Genomic DNA, 24,374 nt, shown 5'->3' with positions numbered 1-24,374 from the left:
TATATATACATATACATATATATATATCTATATATATATATATATATATATATATATATATATATATATATATATATATATATATATATATATATATATATATATATATATATATATATATATATATATATATATATATATATATATATATATATATATATATATATATATATATATATATATATATATATATATATATATATATATATATATATATATATATATATATATATATATATATATATATATATATATATATATATATATATATATATATATATATATATATATATATATATATATATACATATATATATATATATATATATATATATATATATATATATATATATATATATATATATATATATATATATATATATATATATATATATATATATATATATATATATATATATATATATATATATATATATATATATATATATATATATATATATATATATATATATATATATATATGTGTGTGTGTATACCAAAACTTACCTAGAGTTCGAATGACTACTTTTTCGTTCAGCGCGTATTGAACATTCAATCCCAACACGTGACGGTTATGACACGCCGCTGAATCGATCTTGAGTGAAATTAGCTTATCCTTCATTTCGGTTTTTAAAATCTCTTTGATGCGCAGGGACATACATGCCAAATGTGTTTTAATATTTTCGCGATTCAAAGTACACCCCACGGCGGCTAGAAGGGGCTCCAGAAGCTCTTTAAAGCCTTCCCATTCGAAACACGATAATGGGAGCTTGTGTAGTGTAATTAATTTTACAGCACAACTTATTAAAAGCTGCTGGTCTATTGCTACGGGCCTCTTGGCAATCACTCGTGGCTTCTTTGCTGGAGGAACATATTCCTTCAACAAGCCATTGGTGCTAGCCGCTGCGCCATGCCGTGATCGGAAATGTCGAATAAAATTTCCAACTTCAAATTTAACTTGAGTGTACACACAATTACTTTGTGGCTCTATATTGCATGTCGCCTTTGCACCGTCCCGTAAAACGAACGACGATGCTATATCCTGCATCGTACGCTTTCTGCTTCCTCTCTCAGTCATGTTTGGTTTTGTAACAAAATCCAGTTAAACAAATATTAAATTAAAATCGATCATCCAAATTAATCTCATTTCAATGATCTTACCAATGGCAACAAACGCTTGCGTAGTTATCCCAATACCACAAAGCAAATCAAAATTAAAAAATCTTGATAGCAACAAACTTCAAACTGGCACTGAAATAATCACGCTAATGAACCGATTTTTGATATTCCAAAAATCACCTAGATTTGCATTGCAGTGATGTTTCCGAGTGAACTCTGTCTAGTCTCGACGGTTGACAATGCAAACCCGAAAATGGCAACAAAAGAGACAAGATATTGATTCACTTGTCGGATCTCCACGCTTACTGCGATGGTTACTGGCTATTCATTAGAGAAAAAAAACGAGTGCGATGATATTTTCTTTCTCGTCATAGTCAACATGTTGCTTGGATTAATCGCAGCTCTGACTGCAATGCTGGTGTTGATGGTGATTAAAAGTTTATCTCATATATATGATTACCATAAACTATTCAACAAGAATATTGTAAATTTTTACAACGGATATTTATTCAATTTTATCTTCGATATTTACTAAATAATCGTGACACATTTATAGAATGCAATGGAATGTTTAGTCAGACAAGACCGATAGGTTGCACACAGCCATTTGCGTGTGATGATGGTCGAAGAATTGTAGACCGAAATGCGTTACGCGAAATAAAGCTGTTTTATTTAATTTTCACCGATAGAGCCAATAAAACAGATAAGTAAATGAAAAAATTGTCAAGCAAAAAAAACAAAAATGGAATTGTTGATTGTTACGGTTTTTTGCTGGAAATTGTTAATAATTTTGTTAGACATATCTTCTCATGTTTGCCAATTGATGAATACTTGTAAGGGCTTCAATATTATTTTGAAAGTAAGAACCATATTATAGATTTGATTTAATCAGAGTTAAATAAAACAAAACCATTTATTATAATAACGTAAGTGTTATTGGATTTGGTTTTCTAGGATATAGAGTTAATTCTAACTTTGACGCATTACGAGAAATTCTTGGTGCTTTTTCAACAAGCACGATATGCTTGTGCCTTGTCAAATACATGTTGTTTGCACAAAAAAATACGACAGGCTAATACTAATATCGCCAAATATATACGATATTCTTTCGAGTGATGTTGATTATTTTTAAAAAAATTGATTTCCAGGGGAGGCTGCAAATAAAAAAACGTACAGTCGCTGATCAAACACCTTTATTCTGTCTGCAGGCTCTGTATTTTTTGTAACAAAAAATCCCCTAATTACAGTGTTTAGTCCCACGTCACCATTTCATACAACCCTAGGGCTGTAAACCTCGTAGTATTTTTCAGTACAGAGATCGTCATTTATCTTTAGCATATCGAAAAAAAGCACATTTCCAAAAGAATGTATGGATGTCAATGGTGATCAATTTCACCATAATTTACCTCATAGTACCTTATAGAATTATCGAATTTATTTCATAAAGTAGACGATAGAAGTTTCACCAATAGTCATAGAGGTTTACTGTAGCACATACCAGTACTTGTTTTAAAATTATACTATTTCGGGAAAAATGTACATGAAGCTAGTTAATTGGAAATTGTTATAAAAATTGATCAATTTCACCCCGTTCCATGGTAATTTATTTGCGCAAAATTTTTCTTCGGGTAAATATATTTGTTACGCTATCATACTATGATAAATATTTGTTCAAAACTCTGTTTGCTGAAATAACGTCAAAGTCTCTTCGCTCATTTTTTTTTGCAAATATATTTGCTGTGCTAATACACGATGCAAGTTATTACCAGACAATAAACTTCGTAGAAAATATAACAAAACTAGTTTCCGTTGCCCAACAATATTTCATCAGCCACTAGAAAATATAATTTCTTTGTTTTGGTTCATAAAGGCTACCGTCGCAATATAATATAGGGTAATCGCTCTTATATTCATCTCAGTACCTATATTCATCTCATCACGCCTTTTTGATCAATTGATCGTCAATTTTTACCATGTTTTCAACGTAAAACTTTCAACAATTTGACAAATTCGAGAAGCAAATAGATTTACTTTCAAAATTTATCGAAATTCGACAGTAAATTGGACAAATGAGAGAAATGAGATGGAGCGAGATGTAGTCCAATCGGTACCAGAGCACAGCAAATACACCATATGGGTCATTCCATTAGAGTGTCCACGAAAAAGCGCAAACTTGGCATCGACCATCACGGATTTGGCTTGTTGGGGAATAATTCATCAAGGTATACTACTGGTAGATGATTTTCAAAGAAAACCAAACCATGGAATCCAGATTTTTGCCTTTCTCCTAGAAAGGTATAGCAATCACTGGAAAAACCAAAGGTATAAAAGTGGTCCCAATGGCCGAATGTCATATACCACTCGACCCCTTTCGACGAACTGAGCATTTTCTGTATGTATGTATGTATGTGTGTATGTGTGTGTGTATGTATGTGCAACTTTTTTTTCTCACTCACTTTTCTCAGAGATGGCTGAACCGATTTTCATGAAATTAATTGCAAATGAGAGGTCTAGTTGCACCATAGGCTATTGAATTTCATTGTAATCGGATTTTTAGTTTAGAGGTTATGTATCAAAATGTAAAAATCACGAAACATCAACATCTCAGAAACCACATAACCGATTTCAATGAAACTGGTTTCAAATGATCGGGCTGTCTCCAGAATCCTTAACTTTCAAATTTCGTTATGGTTGAACATATGGTTCAAAAGTTATGTAAAGAAAAGTTATCCTAAGGTTGTTTAAACTCACTCATTTTTCTCAGAGATAGTTGAACCGATTTTCACAAAATTAGTGTCAAATGAAAGGTCTAGTTGCCCCATAGGTTGCTTTTGAGTTTTATTGCAATCGGATAGTAACTTTGTCCGTTGTTCGTAAAAATGTGAAATCACATAATGAAAGTAAACATATTGACTTTCTCCTAACGATCACTGGAAACTTTTTTTCTCACTCACTTTTCTCAGCGATGGCTGAACCGATTTCAATGAAATTAATTGCAAATGAAAGGTCTAGTTGCCCTATAAGAACCTATTGAATTTTATTGTAATCAGATTTCTAGTTTAGAGGTTATGTATCAAAATGTAAAAATCACGAAACATCAATATCTCAGAAACTGCACAACCGATTTGAACAAAATTGGTTTCAAATGAACGGGATACCTAAAAACCCTTAACTTTTGAATTTTGTGGTTCAGAAGTTATGGAAAAAAACGTGTTCTGGATACTATTTAATCTCACTCATGTTTCTCAGAGATGGCTGGACAGATTTGCATAAAATCAGTGTCATATGGAAGGTCTTGTTGCCCCATAAGACCCTAATGATTTTTTTTGCAAACGGATTATTACTTTGCCTGTTATGTTTAAAAATGTGAAATCTAGCTATTGAAAGAAACATATTCCGAAGACTACCTGGACTCACTCACTTTTCTCAGAGATGGTTGACCCGATTCCCACAGAATTAGTATCAAATGAAAGGTCTAGCTGCCTCATAACACCCTATTGCATTTTGCTGTAATCGGATTGTAACTTCGTCTGTAATGTATCGAAATGTGAAAATCACGAAACTTCATTATCTTAGAAACTACACAACCGATTTGAACAATATTGATATCAGATGAACGGGCTAGTTAAGGGTTAACTGATGAATTATGATTGAACACGTGGTTTCAAAGTTTGGCTGCTTTATACGTTCCCTTTTCATTTGATTATAATCGATTTTAAGCAACCGTTATGTATTAAATTGTTAATAAAACAACGAAAGTCTATTATCTCAAAGATTACATGACTTATTGGAACATAACTTGTGTCATACGAACGAGTCATCTCTCAAACTTACAAATGATAAACTTCATAACAATTTGATATGTGGTTCAGAAGTTATGAAAAGTAAAGAAATTAAGAGACTATTCAAACTATACCTGCTTTGATCAATATATGTGACCTCAACATAATTTAAATGTTATCGTTCAATTTAAACGTTTCTGATATTGCTGATGATTGAATTTAATTCAAATTTCAAATTTTATACTTTAGTTACAACATCAATATTTTAGTACCCAAAGAGTGAATATTCCTTTATTGGATTGCAGCGTTCATGTAAATCTATTTTTACAAATGATAAGTTTAAATGAGAAAGGCTGGGTCTGACCGCTAGGTGGATTAATTTAGGTTTTTTACCTAAAGTGTTGCCAGATAAATTATTTTTGGATTTTAAAACTAAATTTACATCTTTTAGCAAATGCAGCTATAATTATTTTAAATTTGATAAATTCATCGTGTTTCTTGGAAAATTTCACGTAAGCAACAACTATCGCCCCGTGGTAATATGACTCAATCTCGAGATATACCATTTTTACGGGACCAGTTTTGAATTTCTCCATTTTGTATCAAACAATCATATTTATTGAAAAATGTCTGTTAAATTTTTAATCCAAAGAACAACCCAAGAAATGAGTTTTAGTATTTTTCTACTATCAAAGAAATCCAAATATATTTTTCCTTTTTTGCAGCACCGAATTTTAGAAATGGTTGAATTGCAATAACCTAAAATTTTTCCGGTTCGAACTTTTGGAATGCACTTTTTTCATTTTGTCGACCAGTGTTATTGTTTCTTACATGAAATTTTCAAAGGAACACGATAAAGCTATCAAATTTTGAATAGAAATGGCTACATTTGCCGAAAATTGTAAATTTATTTTCTAAAGCAAAAAATAATCTATCTGGCAACACTTCCGATCAAAAATTATATTTTTTCTGGATTCCTTGGTTTATTTTCGTTATTTCTGCAACAGAACATCGAGATTGATTTATTGCAAATAAGTGAAAGGAATGATTACCAGTTTACTGTTCGGTCAAACGACGCCGAAAGAGATTACCGAGGCCGCTGGATGTCATTTGGCTAAAGTTTACCGCATCCGAAAGTCTCTACAGGATAGTTCTAAGCAGCGAAAGCCGGGAAGTGGACCGTTTTGCTTTGCACATACACAAATCGTGACCAAATCGATCCGTGCAAAGATTGCTTGCAACAGCTAGAGTGGAATACGTGGAAATTGCTTTCCTTGCTGAAAGAGGAAAAAGTGATAATTTTGTTCTCGGATGAAAACTGTCCAGCATCGGTATTTTGATGGACCGAGTGCTTCCCTGGGTGAAGTCCAACTGTTCTGAGGATCATTACGTTGTGTTACAACAGAATGGAGCGCCATATCATACGTCTACATAATCGGACCTAACCCGTTAGGTCATTCGATTTGGGCGTATGTTGAAGTAAGTGCCTGCGAAACATCTCATCCTATTGTGAACACCCTTAAGTCCAACATAGCTGCCACATGGTGATCGATGCCGGGTGACTACGTTCGAAAGGCGTGGTTTAGCTTCCGGCGTCGTCTCGAGGATGCCATTGCTAAAAATGCAGGAAACATCGGATAGGACCTATACATATAGCTAAATTCGAAAATGTTGATATTATTAACTAAAAGTACTCAAAAAAAAATTGTAAGAAACACCATAAATTTTCGCCCTGTTTCCGCCGCACCCTGTAATGCACATTGGGCCAAATCCGTGATGGTCTTGTTCAAATAGTATGGACACATCGTATGGACAATTGATAAATAAATGAGCGAGCCAAATTTAACATAATCAAAATAAGTATCAAACAAAAAACAGCGTTGCCCGTTTCGCTGCTATTCACTCTGTATATCTATATAGTAATATAGAGCACAACGGTACGAGAGCTCGAAATCGTGAATTTTCCTTATTCAACCTATAATTTTAGTTTTATTGACATATTATCTTCGGAAGATATTTAGTATATGAAAATCTTTGAAGAATATTAACAATTTTTAATTCGGAACTCCACCGCTAGTGGCAAAATCCAACTTTTCAGTCTTGCACTTTTAAAAATGTTTTTTTTTTGACAAAGTTGTAGATAATGTTGTAAGAAAAAAACTCACAGGACGGTTGTGTGCAAAGCCACGACCGCAAGGTTGAAGTAGAATACTTTTACACAGCTCTACTTACGGCTGTACATTAACCTACGTCCGGGCGAATCGGTTCGCGCCGCTTTTCGCGTTTAGCCTGGCAGGGGCCTAATGCGCACGGCCAACACAATAGAAAAGTGTTTTCACATTGAAAATTAGACACGGCTTTACTGGAGTAAGTATTGGCAAATGCATCTACCGCTAATACCGCCGCTATCGTACGAAAGCGCGTCGTTTAATGTGGGGAATAATATCAACAACGAAAAATGACGCGCGTCTAAGCACACCCGAACTGTTTTGCCGTACCTCTTCCATTTACTTCCTTATAACATCGGCCTCAGGGAAGTACCGGCTGCACCTACCGCTGAAGCTGTTACCATACTGCTACTGGTACCCAAAACTGTTAACTCTTCAAATTAAGTATTTCATTTGTCTTCAAAAGAACAACTGTTCAATTCCATATCGGATATAATGCAATCGCATCTCTGTAATATTACCGACAGCAATATTCTTCTGAACAAAATGATCCAACTTTTCCATTAGAGGAAGTGCCGGCTGATGTACGGCAAAAATCTCGCCCGATCGCTCGCGTTGGCGTTCAGCCTGGCAGAGGCCTGAGACGTGGTGACCAATCACAGGGCAAGTGATTTGTTTAATTTGAAGGCAGCCACAGGCGCAACCCGCTGCTATATTCTGTTACTGCAGAGTGCTGATATCTGCTGCTACTGCTGTCAACGTTGTGATGAATGTAGCTAGTTTTCCCAGAAAAAACTCTTTTATAGCCGAAGGGTGCTACGAAATAGGCCACGCCTTTCTGTTTAGTTTTACCATCTTCTAAGGTTCTTCAGACGAACTGTTCCACAATTCGCATGATTTTTGTACCCAGCGAATGAACACCGATGGTGCTCTCACACACGCAACGATTTTAGCCCTAACCGTATTGCGGCTTGTAACATCAAACGATTTCGTTTGCTCGCTGTTGCGTGTTGCATCATGTTGCAACTTGGCAGCTGGGCCTGGGAGACGACGAAATTCTGTTCATGCTGATTGATTGAATCGACTTCATATTAGCTCCGCATAGTCGAACTAACTGTCTTTGTGAATGCGTTCTAACAGGGCAGTTTGTTATTAAAAGTCGGTTATGCTGATCGCAGCCTTTGCGCTGCCCCTACAGTGGGAAGTTTACTAAATAAAGTAAAAATTAGACAACTACAATAGAATATGATTACATTCCGCACAGAATGTCCGCTTGTGTTGATGCCAGAAAATTATTAACCTTAAATTATTTGTTTATTTGCCTTTAAAAAGGCATTTTGCGGTTCAAAATCGGTTGCTGATCACAACCTTTGAGCTGCCCTAACAGTGAGGGGGAATTGAGATACACGGACAACATGCACTGTGGAAGCTATTTCACATTCAGTAAATTAGACGAGTGCGACAGATTTAAATTGCTAGGATCCAACACAGCTTGCGTTGTCAAAAATTATTAACTTTCAATGACTTGTTTATTTGCCTTGAAAAAGGCATTTTGATTTTCAAAATTGGATTTCCTGATGGCAATCTTCATGCTGCCCCAACACGGGGGGAATAATGGCAGTCTGGCGACACACGCTGAGAAGAACCGCTCTGCTCCTGAGACGTGGTGACCAACCACAGGGCTAGTGCTGCTGCTAAGGAAGAACGACTGCTGTAGTCGCTGTCTAGAACTATTATGAGCGGCTTCGGCTGGAACAGGCTCTTATATAGGCAAAATAGCATGTTTTCAATTGCAATGTATATGATTCTGTCGACCGTGTTTGGGAAGCAATCATATAACGACCAATCAGAGGTCGAATTTTTCGTTTTGACAAGGCTTGACTATTTTCAATAGTTCAATAGTATGTATGATAAAATTGCAATTATCTTCTTTTGGGATGAATCTTAAAAGATTTTCCAATCTATTGCTACAAGAACGAAGGAAATCCATCGAATACTAATCGATTTATTAGCATTTGAAATTGGACATATTTTTCACTTTTTTCGGTTTTAGATTTTCATTTCACATCCCTATGTAGCCGAACTTCCTGAGAGAAGTATTCTACTTCAAAACTTTGTCTTTGAACTTCACTTCTTTTGAAGATTAGCGTTTCATATCAGACAAGTCCTTAAAGTTCGATTTTTTCAATATCTAAAATACTTTAGCATATAGAAGGCATTGTATATATGTAGCATATATTTGTATATCATGGGAATACTTCGTAGGCGACATAAAAAAGATAGCTTAGAGTTATTTCCTAAAAATGAAAAAGTACCTATGCCTTTGAATTGCAGATGAAGATACTGGAAGTGACGAGCGTTTGATTCGATTTCGTAGAGTAATTATGATAGTAATTCATACTATGCATTTCTCGTCTGTTAGTATCATAAATGATAATTTTTACTTTTTTTTGGCATAACTCGGTCAAATATATGCTGAACATTAATGCCTCCTTAATGCTAATGTTTTTCAAATTGTTACAGTTATGGAGAAAAAAAAAAAACCCTTGCAGTGTTGGATGATTTTTCGTATTTGCGCAGCGATTGTTATTGTTATGTTATGTTACGTCATTAAGATCTGCAGACGCTCTTTTTGAAATAAGAACGAAGAAATAACTGGAGAAATTTCTTTGTGGGTGATTCCGAATTTTTTTTTGCGTGAGTTAGCGTTTTTAAAGTGGCGACAAAAATAAAGACACTATTGAAATATATGTACAAAACAATCCAAATTAGCTTTATTTCTCTACATATTGTTAGCAAAGTGATTTTTTACGTTTTAAAACTCACTTTCAAAATTTTGTGGCCTGTTTTTTGTTTTGTGAAGACATATTCAATCTTCGTGGAATGTTTACCACCAAGTTTTCCAGAGTAGAAGCTGAACTAGCATTTCACGCTGCCTGTCCGACGTTCCATAAGTCTGTTTTATTCTTTGGATGATGCTTTGCAACCTAGACTTTTCCAATCTTCCATAGAATTTCTAAAGGATTTAAATTAGGAGTCCGCGCTGTTCAAACAAATAATTTTATATTTTCGTTTGAAAACCATCTTCGTGTTCTCAATACTGTATGTTCAGAATCGTTGTACTGCCTAGAGATCCAGCAAAGTGGCATGTTTTCTTCGGCATATGGAAGCAAAATCGATCAGCTAGGGACACAGGAAACTTTATTCTACTCCAAAAGCGACACATTTTGGCAAGAACTGAATTTTCTAAAAAATTTTGGACTAGGGTGCAACTAAATGGCACATCGTGTTCTGGTCGGATGGGTCGAAATTTAACCTTTTTGTTTCAAACGGTCAGCAGCTGGTGAGAAGACCGATGAATACTGCCTTCAACGCACAATTAACCACGAGAGTAATAAAATTTGGAAGTGACCACAAAACGGTGTAATACTGTATTCTGATGCTGGCATGGAACCCATTGATTTTATAACATAGACTATGAATACTAACGACTGTGTAGATATTTTACGTAGCGCAATGCTTCCGTATGCCAAAGAAAATATGCTTCTTCGTTAAATAGTTACGATCCTAAACATACAGCATTGAAAACACGAAGATGGTTTTTCAACGAAAATATAAAATTATTAGTTTGACTAGCGCAGACTTATAATTTAAATCCTTTAGAAATTCTATGGAAGATTGGGAAAGCCTAGGTTGCGAAGCATCATCCAAAGAATGAAACAGACTTATGGAACGTCGGACATACCCGGAAGATTGAATATGGTTTTACAAAACAAAGGACAAGCCACAAAATTTTGAAAGTGAGTTTTGTAACGTTAAAGGTCACTTTGCTAACGATATGTAGAGGAATAAATGTATTTATTTTGTTGGCCACTTTAAAAACAGTAACTCACGCAAAAAAATTTCGGAATCACCGACACAGAAATTTCTCCTGTTAATTCTCCGTTCCTCTTTTAAAAAGACGTAATGACGTAACACAACATCATACAACAATTAAAATCACTGCGCAAATATGAAAAATTATCCAACACTGCAAGTGTATTTATTATTTTCTCCATGACTGTATATCTTCTTAGCAAGCAAAATTAGATGAAAAATGCTTTCGGCAATGTTTTGAATGATACCATTTTTGCAACTTTCCTAGAGACACCGTTCCATTTTAGAGAAAGATTGAAAAGTTAGGTTTTATAGCGTCACTATATTTTTCTATTTTTTTTTTTAAATGCTCTATACAATAACAAGAAATAAATTATTTGCTTTTGGCAACCCTAGTCAATTTTGGTCTCAAATCCCAATTCCAAATTAATTCACCTCTCACCACTCAAACTATCGAATAATTATTACAAATTTGCTATTAATGATTTATAATTGAAATTAAATGGTTGAATGGGGGTCATTCGAACAAAATCATGGGGAATCATGGTGGCCGTGTAGTCAGAAAAAAAGCTTCATGAACATTGTTGTGTCGTTGCTCGCGTAGGCATTTTCCATAACCTAAAATCGTTAATCGCTCTCCACGATGGACAGTTTCGCGAAACAAACAGTAATAGAATAGACTCGACATGACTTCGGGATAAACGCGCTATATATCGTCGCTTTCGTACATAAAACACAGAGATGCACATCGACTAACGAATCCCAAACAATAATTGATAAGCTCAATGTACAAGCCCATCCAGGTCAGTAGCAAACTTTGCGTGTCCATAAAAGTCGAATCAATAACACTCACCTGGTTTCGATGATAAAATAAGTAACCGGTGCATTTCTCGGGTCCTGCGAGTGCGCCCACGATAAATGGACCGAACGTGACGTGAAGCTGAGCACAAGGGGTCGTCCCGGTGGTTCAGGAACATCTGAAACATCACAGTTTCGAACAAGGTGATCATGGTCCAGACTTGGGTCCCTCGGGGAGGCGCACTTACCTTGAACTAATAAATCTACTATGGCTTCCGGGCTGTGCCTGTCGTTCACCAGGCAGCTGTACTCGGCCGTATCCGAGGCGACCGTCGGCCTGATGTGCAAACTAAAATTATCAGGTAGCAGTGTTATCTGGTGGAAACGGAAAGAGGGAGAGAAAAAAAGATGTAATTAGTAAACGACGCGGCACTGTTGCTGATGGGTGGATCACCACAGCAGGAGCTCCGACAGAGAACCACGGGATGGACTTTGCGACAGTGATAATAATTTATTACTCGGATCCATAATGGCCATTTGCTGGGTCCGAGATTGTAGCAGCGTGAGCGAAGAAAGGATAGAATTTGCGCAAACGGGAAAGTTTTCGGACGCTGCTGCAGCTGTGCTGCATTTGTTTGTATGGCTTCTGACAGTTTATTAGCCAGATGAGGGAAAATTAATGTCGTTTATTCTGTGCTGTATGTACACTGTTGCTGGCTTCGGTGAACGTGGTATAAGCGTCGCTTTTATGGTCAGGTTAGGTTGCTAGGAAACGATACGTTAAATTGGGGGAACATATAAAAAAAAGATTTATTTCATGGAATAAAATTCGAAAAGATAAAATGAATCAGGGATGTGAAATATGTAAAATGGTTTCAGCAGAGAGTAAAGAGCTGAATAGCGATGAAATAAAAAAAGGTAGGAAAAAAATAAAAAAATAAGCAGAGAAAGTTGAAATAGGGAACAGTAATAACTAAAAAATAGAGACATAAAGTGAGGTATCATCAACTCTTTTTATTTGATAGAAACTGATAACTTTATCGATATGAAGTTAAATTTGTTTAATGAATTCAGTTAAAATGAAGAGAACTCGGTACACTTTCATTAACATTGTAACTGTGGAGAAGGATATGATATGTTGCTTGTAATTATTCCCTTCCTGTGAAATATTGAATCATCACGAGGTATCCATGACCGTATTAATTGATCATGAATATTCTAGATGCCTCGATGAAAGTTAATACAATAAAACAAAACGAATAATTAATATCACCTTTTTTGATAAGCGTCACTTCCTCATTCAAGAGCAGAATTATTCTATAAATACTATATTTTGATGGGCGAATTGTTTACAGTTATTTTTCTGCTACACCGAAAAAAAAAAACAATTTCAGATTTTGAGCTACCAATTTTTGAATGCACGAGTAAACAAGTGTTACTGAAATATCGACTGCGATTGGTTTTCGTGTTCTTATTAAAAATCATTTTAACTTTGAAATTCAAAACTGTTTTTTCTTTCTAATTTGCAAGACTTATGGCAACTCGATTTCATTCACCTGCACTTGAAAAGAAAGACGATAATGACGACATTGTAAATATTCGATTTCAATGCTGAAAATTTTCGCTTGACTAAATTGTGTTTTACTGCCCATAATCGCATAATTGTAACATTTGCAAAATTAAATTAAATTGACCTTAAATGCATTGTTCCCAATATATTCTTGCATGAAAAAAGCACTACTTTATACTATGTATACATTGAACATTACTTTTGAAGTCAAATTGGTTGAAATTTTTGCAATGATACTTTTATTTCGTCACTTTCAAGGTACTTTTGAAATATATCACAAGGAAAATGAAGTTTTTCTTGTATTCAACAATCATGAGCTGAACATCAGAAACGGATCACCGGTGGTTGGTTACCGGACCAGAAAAACTTCCGAGTTCCAAAGGATGCAGATGTGGATTTGGATGGAAGGTTTTTTGACAAAAAAGTTGAAAAAGTTAACTAGTGTGACAATTATGCGGTTATTTACGCTATGTGACAAAACAACTTGGTATTTCTTACGACTTTTTTCAAACAAACATAAGTATACCTTTTCAGATGTGAAAAGTACATACTATTTTTTTTTTAAACCTCATTACTTTATTTAAAATTTTGTTACATGTGAATCATCAAATAATATCTTAAATTTGGTACATTTAGATTTTCTATTGGGGTATCGTTTATAAACATTATATGCCGTATGTACAGTTTCATTATTTTTACTAAAACGCGATTTGTTGTTCCTTGTAACTCTGGATATTGGAGGGATGGGAAAGTTCGAATCCTGTTTAAGGCTGAGATTTCCCTAGATGTTATGCTCCACAAGGGCTGTATATTAGGGCAATCTGAGAATCTATGTTTAAGTGTTTCCTCAATACCACAGAAGTCACAATTCGACGTTGCATTACGACCTTCTCTAAAGCGCAAAAGATTATGCTTTAGTTTTTCGTTGCAGATCAGGTAGTACATGGATTTTTCCTCTAATGACAACTCTTTCCGATTTAGGTTTTTCCAGACTCTACACCAGTTCCTGTTGATTAGGCCTTCAATCCTGTTTCCAGGTAGTCTTTTTAGGTAATGTATATAGATCCTCTGTGCAGATGGTTCCTCTAATACCTCCAGTGGAATGTTGATAAGTTCTCTGATGATCTCCTTGTAATGCCCCATTTCTACTGGAATGTTTCGTAGATTCCTTCGGTTCCTCGTTCGATGGGCGTACTCATTTTGGTAAGATAATATTTCTCTCGTTTTTTGAAATCGGTTTACTAGAAGGGATCTGCTTTTGAGTATTGGACAGTGCAAACCCAGGCCTCCATCGATTTTTCGTTTTATTATTTGCTCGTATCGACCACGGTGGCATACTCCATTCCATATGAACCGTGATATTTGTTGCTTAGAAATCGATCCTATTGCAGCTGATAGGGGAAGGATAGATGCTACATACCATAATTTTGAGCAAATATAGGTGTTCAGCAGCCATATTCGTTGATTTATGTTCAATATTCTAGTACGGTTCAACCACAGCAGTGAACATATACTACGTCTCAGTTTTTCCCAATTTTTCCGAATGGTTGCGTCGATTGTTGCACTAAATTTTATACCAAGTATTGTTACTTCATTCTGTATAATTAATTCAGGGGGTGTGGGGAAATTTTCCGTTAACTTCAGTCCCACGGTTTTTTGTAAATTAAGTCGGGCTCCAGATTCCTCTCCAAACTGCTTAAAACAGTTGAGTATTCTGATAGCTTTTTCAGGATGCTTGACAATAATCGTTATGTCGTCTGCATACGCTGTGACGAATTCTCCATCGTCATTACATATTTCGGATAATCTATCTAATAGGGGTTGAAGGTAGATCACGAACAGGCACATGCTAAGTGGGTCTCCTTGGCGAACTGACCGTTTCACTTCAAAGTGTTGTGTGAGTTTCCCATTAATAAGGAGCTGAGATCTTGAATTCGTCATGATGGTAAGCAATAGTTGGATCAACCCATCGTTTATATTCATTCTGCGCATAGTGTTGATAAGGAACTCATAGTTCACCCGATCAAACGCATTGCTCAAATCGCAGGCAATAACTAACCCACTTTGGTTTGTGTGATGGGTATGTCCGATTTCGTCACGAACCAGACAAGTGGCTTCGAAGATGTTACGTTTTCCATTACTGCATTTTTGGTTCCTAGAGAGTATACTTGGAATAATTTTGTTGAGTCTGTCTTTGAGTACTCTGCTCAAAATTTTGTAGTCAACATTTAGTAATGAGATTGGGCGATACGAGTTAATTGAGTTGTCTCCGTTCTTTTTGCGAACTAATACAATAACGCCTTCCAGTTGCTCTTGCTTTATGTGGCCATCCTTCATCTAATTAATTATTTCTATAAACTCTGTTTTGATGGTATTCCATGCTCGTAGAAAGAACTCTCGCGTCAAACCGTCTTTCCCTGGTGACTTGTTTGGGGCAGAAAGCCTGATAGCATCGTGGTCGTGGATCTCATCCTCAGATACGTGTGTCATGATGTCGTTGTTAGCTTCGGTGTTCTGCGGGTTTGAGTTGATCGGATGGAAAGTATCTCTAGACTCTACTCTCTCTTCTGAGAACAGCGTACGGTAGTGTTCGTATACTGCAGTTTCTATATTGTGCGGATCATCTAGTATGTTCTCTTCGATGTGTAGAATCTCAATTCTGCTGCTAGCTTGCCGTCGTCTTTGGTCGTGGAGCTGGAACAGTGATTGTTCTTCATCCGGAAGATGTCGTGGAGATGTTTTTCTGAGCCCTTCGTTGAACTTTCTTCTGTGGTATTATCCCTTTCAAGATTGATAGTGTATGCTCTCTGCAGACAAGAGTAGTAGAATCCCATGGTGTTGTTGTGGGTGTTATAGCACTGATTTTTCTTCAATTTAAAGAACGATGTCAGTTTGTTTTTGACAAAGCTAACCCACCACTCTGTCCACGTTTGGTAATTGTGTCTTGATCTTTTCCAGTATGCCCACTTACATCGCAGTTCCTCCAAGTTGGCTGGATTTAACAGGCAGTTGTTGAGTGTCCATGATGGTCGGGGAGCACTTTCCGCTACGAATGGTAGCACTACGCGCATAACGACAGCCTGAATGGTCACTAAAGCAGTTTACTTGTATTTGGCAAAATCTCAATCGATTTATGGCTGGCTGATTGACAAAAATGGTATCTATTCGTGACATAGATTGCCCTCGTACAAAAGTGAAGTCAATTTGGTTATTATAATGTCTCCAACAATCAGTTAAATTTTCAGCTTGAACCAACCGCTTTAAGTTCGGACTAATGTTGCTTCCCCCTGTACTATCCCTAGGGTTGATAACAGCATTGAAGTCTCCAGCCAATATAAGAAACCTGGCGAGATTCAACATGAATTGCGGAACAACCCTATTGTAGAAATCTTCCCTAGGTGCTCTATTATTTGTGCCAGATGGAGCATAAATATTCATAACAGACACTGTGTTTTCTATTGTAATGCATATTAGTCTTGAATCAATACTCTTTCGTACATTTGAAACTTTAATACCATTGCCAGACTGCTGTACCTCTTCTACGTTCATCAATATTTACAAAACAGTTGTACCCATATATAGAAAGATCACTCATTGCTACTTCTTGTAAACAAATTACATCCAAATCTAACATTCTGATAAATGCAGCCAAGGCTGATAGTTTTGTATTACTTTGTATTGCGTTAATGTTTATCGTTGCGATTGTGTATGACCTGTCAAGAGAAGGGTCCATTTATTTGTGAGCGTTCGATTTACTTGCCTCTCTGAGCTTCGACGTCGCTTTGGATTTTGTCTGTGATCTACTGCTCCTGTTGGTTTGTTGCTGCGTCAGTGTCGAATGCTCCATACTCTCATCGTCGGATATCTCCGTAGGGTCGATCGTCATTTTCATCTCTGAGTTACCGTGGGCGCTGCCCCGTGCTTTACTGGAACTTTCTAATTCTCCGTCAGTTGATTCTGTGGCTGAGTCGAGAATGGTTTTCGCCGTTTTGCCTTTGTTTCCTAATCCGATTTCGTCTCCGGGACGTTTAGTGTTGAATTGTTGCATATTGTTAACTGGTGGTTTCGTGGTCGTGGTGGTTCCCCGCAGAATTTATTTGAAATAACCTTGCAATCATTAATTATTTGATGATTTTTTAACAGTAAAAAGCTTGAAAAACAGCACCAAGTATTTAATATATGGATTGCAGAAAAAAATATGGACATACTCAGGAAAAACATTTGGTGGGACTGATATGCGATTATTTTCAAGATGGGACAATTTGACCTCACATTTTTTTCTGATTTTTTCCAAATAAAACATACTTTTTTGTTTCTTTAATCGATAGTAGAGCAAGAAACAGATGGAATCTGATATTTAACCCAAAAACGAGGAAAATCCATATGGGACTGGTATGCGATTTTAGGCAGTATAAGTAATTCAACACCATAAATGTCTCTGCCATCTCGAGACCGCGGACAGGAAAATAAACAACACTTTTTGCCCCCCCAATATTTTTCCCGCGGAGCAACGTATTATTTTGCCCTTCCAATAACTCTACAAAGTTGGTGTTTCTTTTTCATTTTCCTGGCAGTCTTATTTGTTATTTTAAAACTTCATAACCCTCACGCCATTTTGTAAAATTATGGTCTATGATAGTTACTATCAAATTTTCATTCCATACGCACTCTCTTGACCCTCGGCGTTCATGTTCGTACACGACTATAGACCGCACCAAAAAGTATGGACACATTGAAGAGACACTGGCGTTAAATGCGTTGGATTGGATATGGATGTTTTCAGACCCTAAGAAGCATTTATTGGCGTTTCTGAGTACAGTTTGGGATTATTTTCTATTCAGGCCTTTATTGGCCTTTAGAGGCACTTTTTGGCAATTCTGAGCTTAATTTGGGCTCATTTTCTATTTTGGCCTTTCTTGGTCTTAAGAAGCACTTTTTGGTGTTTCTGATTTCAATTTGGGATCATTTCCTTTAAAGGCCTTTTCTGGCCTATAATAGCACTGTTCGATGATTTTTAGCTCAATTTCAGGGATCAGTTTCTTTTTAGGCCTTTTCTTGCCTTCAGAAGCACTTTTTGGCAATTCTGAGCATAATTTGGGATTATTTTCTTTCAGGCTTTTTCGGCCTTTAGAAGTACTTTTCGGCGATTCTGAGCTCAATTTGAGATCACTTTCTTGTAAGGCTTTCTCTAGCTTTCAGAAGCAATTTTCGGCAATTCTGAGCTTAATTAGCGATCATTTGGAACTAAGGCCTTTTTCTGGTCTTTAGAAACACCTATCGGCGATTCTGAGCTCAATTTGGGATTATTTAGTTCTAAGGCCTTTTCTGGCCTTTAGAAGCACTTATCGGTGATTCCGAGCTTAATTTGGGATCATTTTTAGGGCCTTTTCTGACCTTTAAAAGCACTTGTCGGCAATTCTGAGCTCAATTTGCGATCATTTGGTTCTAAGGCCTTTTTCTGGCCTTCCGAAACGCCTATCGGTGATTCTGAGCTCATTTTAAGGTTATTTAATTTCAAGACCTTTTTTGGCATTTAGAAGCATTTTTCGACAATTCTGAGCTCAATTTAGGATAATTTTCTATTAAGGCTTTTTCTGGATTTTAGAAGCACTTTTCGGCGATTCTGAGCGCGATTTGGGACCATTTTCATTTTGGGCCTTTTCTGGCCTTTAGAAGCACTTTTCGGTGATTCTGAGCTCAATTTGGGATCATTCTGATTATAGACCTTTTCTGACCTTCAGAACTACTTTCCGGCGATTCTGAGCTAAATTTGGGATCATTTTCTATTTCGGCCTTTTCTAGCTTTTAGAAGCACTTCCGGAGTGATTCGCGTTTTGGGGGCAACTAACAAAATGTAAACAAAACGTTTTATTACAACATTGGTTTCGAAAAAACTCACACAACGCATGGCAAGAATCCTTTCTTTTGTATAAATCGATAAAATTATAATCAAGTTTTTAGTAAAGGGCGACAAAACAGTTTACCCAAAACAAAAGATACTTTGGAGCTAGGCCCCTTTACATTGGTTTGAAACAACGGGCTTACTTGCGAAATATTTTGTAAATAGGTGACAGTAAAGGGCGGATCAACATTGTTTTCAAAATAAAGGCGCATTTAAAGGCAACTGAAGAAAAAATAAAAACAAGGCGAAAAAAAAGTGGGCGTATCTCGTTGTCAGAACGCTTTATGGCGAAATAGAAGTAGGTGAATCTCGTTGTCAGAATAATTTATAGCTCATTTGAAAAGGGTTAGAAGAAAAGCGCAAATTTTAGCCATAAATCCACAAATTTAATGTAGTATTGTTAGGAAACTATAGGACAGTGGTTTTTTACGTCGATTTTTGGTATTGATGTCAATGTTAGTCACTTCCTTTGAAATTACGATTAGAAAATGTACTTGCAAATTATCAAACTGATATTCCCCAATGTTTATCTTTTGCCAGTTGCGCCCTTATCGCAAATCACTCGGGACTTCCCGGCAATTCTGAGCTCAATTTGAGATCATTCCATTTATAGGCCTTTTCTGGGCTTTAGAAGCACTTTTCGGCATTGCTGAGCTCAATTTGGGATCTGTGTATCCTTAGGGCTTTTCTGGCCTTTGGAAGCACTTTTCGACGATTCTGAGCTCAATTTGAGATCATTTTCTTTTAAGGCCTTTTCTTGCCGTTAGAAGCACTTTTTGGCAATTATGAGCTCAATTTGGGATCATTTTGTTATTAGGCCTTTTCTGGCCTTAGAAACACTTTTCGGTGATTCGAAGCTCAATTTGGAATTCTTTTGCTTTAGGCCTTTTCTGGCCATAATAACCTTTTTCCGGCGATTCTGGGCTCAATTTGGGATCATTTTTTATTTCGGCTTTTTCTGGCTTTTGGAAGCACTTTTCGGTAATTCTGAGCTCAATATGAGATCATTTTCTTTATAAGCATTTTCAGGCCTTTAGAAGCACTTTCTAGCAATCATGAGCTCAATTTGGGATCATTGTGTTCTTAGGGCTTTTCTGGCCTTTGGAAGCACTTTTCGGTGATTCGGAGTTCAATGTGGGATCATTTTCTTTTAAGGCCTTTTCTGGCGTTTAGAAGCACTTTCAGCTGATTCTGAGCTCAATTTGGGATCATTTCCGTTTAAGGGTTTTTCAGGCCTTTGGAATTATTTTTCGACGTTTCTGAGCTCAGTTTGAGATCATTTTGTTAAAATGCCCTTTCTGGCCTTTAGAAGCACTTTTCGGTGATTCGGAGCTCAATTTGGAATCATTTTGATTTTAGGCCTTTTCTGGCCTTTAGAACCTTTTTCCGGCGATTCTGAGCTCAATTTGGGATCATTTTCTATTTCGGCTTTTTCTGGCTTTTGGAAGCACTTTTCGGCAATTCTGAGCTCAATATGAGGTCATTTTCTTTATAGGCCTTTTCAGGCCTTTAGAAGCACTTTTTGGCAATCATGAGCTCAATTTGGGATCATTTCCTTTTAAGGCCTTTTCAGGCCTATAGAATTATTTTTCGACGATTCTGAGCTCAATATGGGATAATTTTGTTAAAATGCTTTTTCTGGCCTTTAGAAGCACTTTTCGGCGATTCTGAGCTCAATTTGAGATCATTTTCTATTTTGGCTTTTTCTAGTTTTGGAAGCACTTTCCGGCGATTCTGAGCTAAATTCGGGATTACTTTCTATTTCGGCCTTTTCTGGCTTTTAGAAGCACTTTTCGGCGATTCTGAGCTAGATTTGGGATCATTGTGTCCTTAGGGCTTTTCTGGCCTTTGGAAGCACGTTTTGGTGATTCGAAGCTCAATTTGGGATCATTTTGTTTTGAGGCCTTTTTTGGCCTTTAAAAGCACTTTCCGTCGATTCTGAGCTCACTTTGGGATCATTTAGTTCTCAAGGCTTTTCTGGCGCTTGGAAGCACTTTTCGGTGTTTCTGAGCTTAATTTGGGATCGTTTTCTTTTAAGGCCTTTTCAGGCCTTTAGAAGCACTTTTCGACGATTCTGAGCTCAATTTGAGATCATTTTCTTCAAAAGCCTTTTTTGGCCTTTATAAGCACTTTTCGGTGATTTTGAGCTCAATTTGTAATTATTTTCGTTCAAGGCTTTTTCAGGCCTTTAGATGTACTTTTCGGTGATTCCGAGCTCAAATTGGGATCATTTTGTTCTGAGGGCTTTTCTGGCGTTTTGAAGCACTTTTTGGTGATTCGGAGCTTAATTTGGAATCATTTTCTTTTAAGGCCTTTTCCGGCCTTTAGAAGCTATTTTTGGCGATTCTGAGCTCAATTTGGGATCATTTTGCTTTTAGATCTTTTCTGGTCTTTAGTAGCACTTTTCGACGATTCTGAGCTCAATTTGGGATCATTTTGTTCTGAGGGCTTTTTTGGCCATTAGAAGAATTTTTCGGCAATTTGAAGTCGTTTACTTTAAAGGCCTTTCCTGGCCTATTGAAGCACTTTTCGGCAATTCTAAGCTCAATTTGGTATTACAGTCATACCTCGATATAAGGCAACTTTAGTTTTTATTTTCGTTACGTTATATCGAGTTATTTTTTTTATTGATGAAAAATTCCTGATGGTTACTCAAAAGTGCTCAAAAACTTATATCCCTTCACCTAGAAGTATATATAAACTTGTCTTATGTCCCTTGAAGACAATTTTCGTAGACAAACATAACCAGTCACAAAACATTGGAAAAATAAATGTCAATTCTACCCCATTTTACGGTACTTATTGGTTTCAAAACTTACTTGAAATATTTATTCGGAACATTATACACCCCAAAAATAATTGTTATACTTTAATTTTGGGAAATTAAAAAAAGTTACGTCATATCGAGTTAGGGGCCATCCACATACCACGTGGACAGATTTTTAAATATTTCGAATCCCCACAATCTTCAAGTTCCAAACGAGTCAACTTTCGACCGTCTTCAAGCTCTTCCAGACTTCAGTCGCCGTTTTTGCTTGTTGTACCAAACTGTGATTGTACGGTTCGATACTGAGACAATCGTTGTCGCTCTTAAAGATCCGCTCTTAACCCACTGGTGTGAGGTATCACTTCCTCAAATGTCCAACTGCGAAATCTTACTGAATTCTTGAAGGTTGCGCTTCTACAACAACATTAACTAAAAAGCTGATGAAATTGTTTAAAAATTTATGTCAGTCTAATTATCACAACATTGGTACTCAATTTTTTGCGTGACTTGCTGTAATTCGTGTGCTCTTCTACATTCCGCAGCCGGAAGCACTGACTAGAAACTCATTATAATTAAACAGTGTTTGTCACTGCGTAGACACGAAAAATCACAGGAGGGTTGTGTGCAAAGCCACGACCGCAAGGTTGAAGTAGAATACTTTTACACAGCTCTACTTACGGCTGTAAATTAACCTACGGCCGGCGTATCGGTTCGCGCCGCTTATCGCGTTTAGTCTGGCAGAGGCCTAATGAGCACGGCCAACACAATAGAAAGGTGTTTTCACATTGAAAATTAGACACGGCTTTACTGGAGTAAGTGTTGGCAAATACATCTACCGCTAATACCGCCGCTATCGTACGAAAAATGACGCGCGTCTAAGAACACCCGAACTGTTTCGCCGTGCCGCTTCCATTTACTTCCTTATTACATCGGCCTTAGGGAAGTACCGGCTGCACCTACCACTGAGGCTGTTACCATACTGCTACTGGTACCCAAAGCTATCAACTCTTCAAATTAAGTGTTTTCTTTGTCCTCAAAATAACAATGGTTCAATTCCATATCGGATATGATGCAATCGCGTCTCTGTAATATTACCGACAGTAATATTCTTCTAAACAAAATGATCCTACTTTTCCATTAGAGGAAGTGCCGGCTGATGTACCGCAAAAATCTCGCCCGATCGCTCGCGTTGGCGTTCAGCCTGGCAGAGGCCTGAGACGTGGTAACCAACCCCAGGGCAAGTGATTTGTTTAATTTGAAGGCAGCCACAGGCGCGACCCGCTGCTATGGTCTGTTACTGCTGAGTGCCAATATCTGCTGTTACTGCTGTCAACGTTGTGGACGGTCCATCCAGTTCACCTTCCGACTAATGAACGTAGCTAGTTTTCCCAGAAACACTCTTTTATAGCCGAAGGGTGCTACGTAATAGGCCACGCCTTTCAGTTCAGGTTTACTATTTCCTTATGTTCTTTAGACGAATTATTCCACAATTCGCATTTGATTTTTGTATCCAGCGAATAAACACCGATGGTGCTCTCACATACGCAACGGTTTTAACCCGTATCTTATTGCGGTTTGTAACATCAAGCGATTTCGTTTGCTCGCTGTTGCGTGTTGCATCATGTTACAACTTGGCAACTGGGAGACGACGAAATTCTGTTACTGCTGATTGATTGAATCGACTTCATATTAGCTCTGCATAGTCGAACTAACTGTCTTTGTGAATGCGGTCTAACAGGGCAGTTTGTTATTCAAAGTTGGTCATGCTGATCGCAGCCATTGCGCTGCCCCTACAGTAAAAATAAAGTAAAAATTAGACAACTACAACAGAATTTGATTGCATCCCGCACAGAATGTCTGCTTGTGTTGATGCCAGAAAATTATTAACCTACAATTATTTTTTTTAATTTGCCTTGAAAAAAGCATGTTGCGGTTCAAAATCGATTGCTAATACAACCTTTGAGCTGCCCTAACATTGGGGTAATTAAGATACACTGCACTGCACTGTGGAAGCTATTTCACATTCAGTAAATTAGACGGGTGCGACAAATTTAAATTGCTAGGATGCAACACAGAGTGCTTGCTTGCGTTGACAAAAATTATTAACTTTCAATGACTTGTTTATTTGCCTTGAAAAAGGCATTTTGATTTCCGAAATTGGATTTCTTGATGGCAATCTTCATGCTGCCCCAACACGGGGGGAATAATGGCTGTCTGGCGACACACGCTGAAGAAAACCGCGCTGCTCCTGAGACGTGGTGACCAACCACAGGGCTAGTGCTGCCTTAAGGACGTCTGCTGTTGTCGCTGTCTAGAACTATTATGAGCGGCTCCGGCTGAAACAGGCTCTTATATAGGCAAAATAGCATGTTTTCAATTGCAATGTATATGA

General features: G+C 36.9%; 1 protein-coding gene across 2 annotated transcripts in view; it reads right to left on the bottom strand.

Moving 5' to 3' along the window:
• The window catches only part of LOC129719321 (protein sidekick-2-like), a 311,872-nt gene that overhangs the window by 97,249 nt on the left and 190,249 nt on the right, over window positions 1-24,374 (bottom strand). For both annotated transcript variants that reach the window (XM_055670747.1, XM_055670745.1), the window contains 2 exons: window positions 11,992-12,118; window positions 11,799-11,922 (listed from right to left, as the gene is read on the bottom strand). In XM_055670747.1, coding sequence (XP_055526722.1) covers window positions 11,799-11,922; window positions 11,992-12,118 — 251 coding nt within the window. The remainder of the gene's footprint in view (window positions 1-11,798; window positions 11,923-11,991; window positions 12,119-24,374) is intronic.

This window comes from Wyeomyia smithii, chromosome 1, assembly GCF_029784165.1.
Source record: "Wyeomyia smithii strain HCP4-BCI-WySm-NY-G18 chromosome 1, ASM2978416v1, whole genome shotgun sequence".
Classification (NCBI taxonomy): Eukaryota; Metazoa; Arthropoda; class Insecta; order Diptera; family Culicidae; genus Wyeomyia; species Wyeomyia smithii.
The sequence above is the reverse complement of the archived record's forward strand: the minus strand, read 5'-3'. Positions and strand labels throughout refer to the sequence as shown.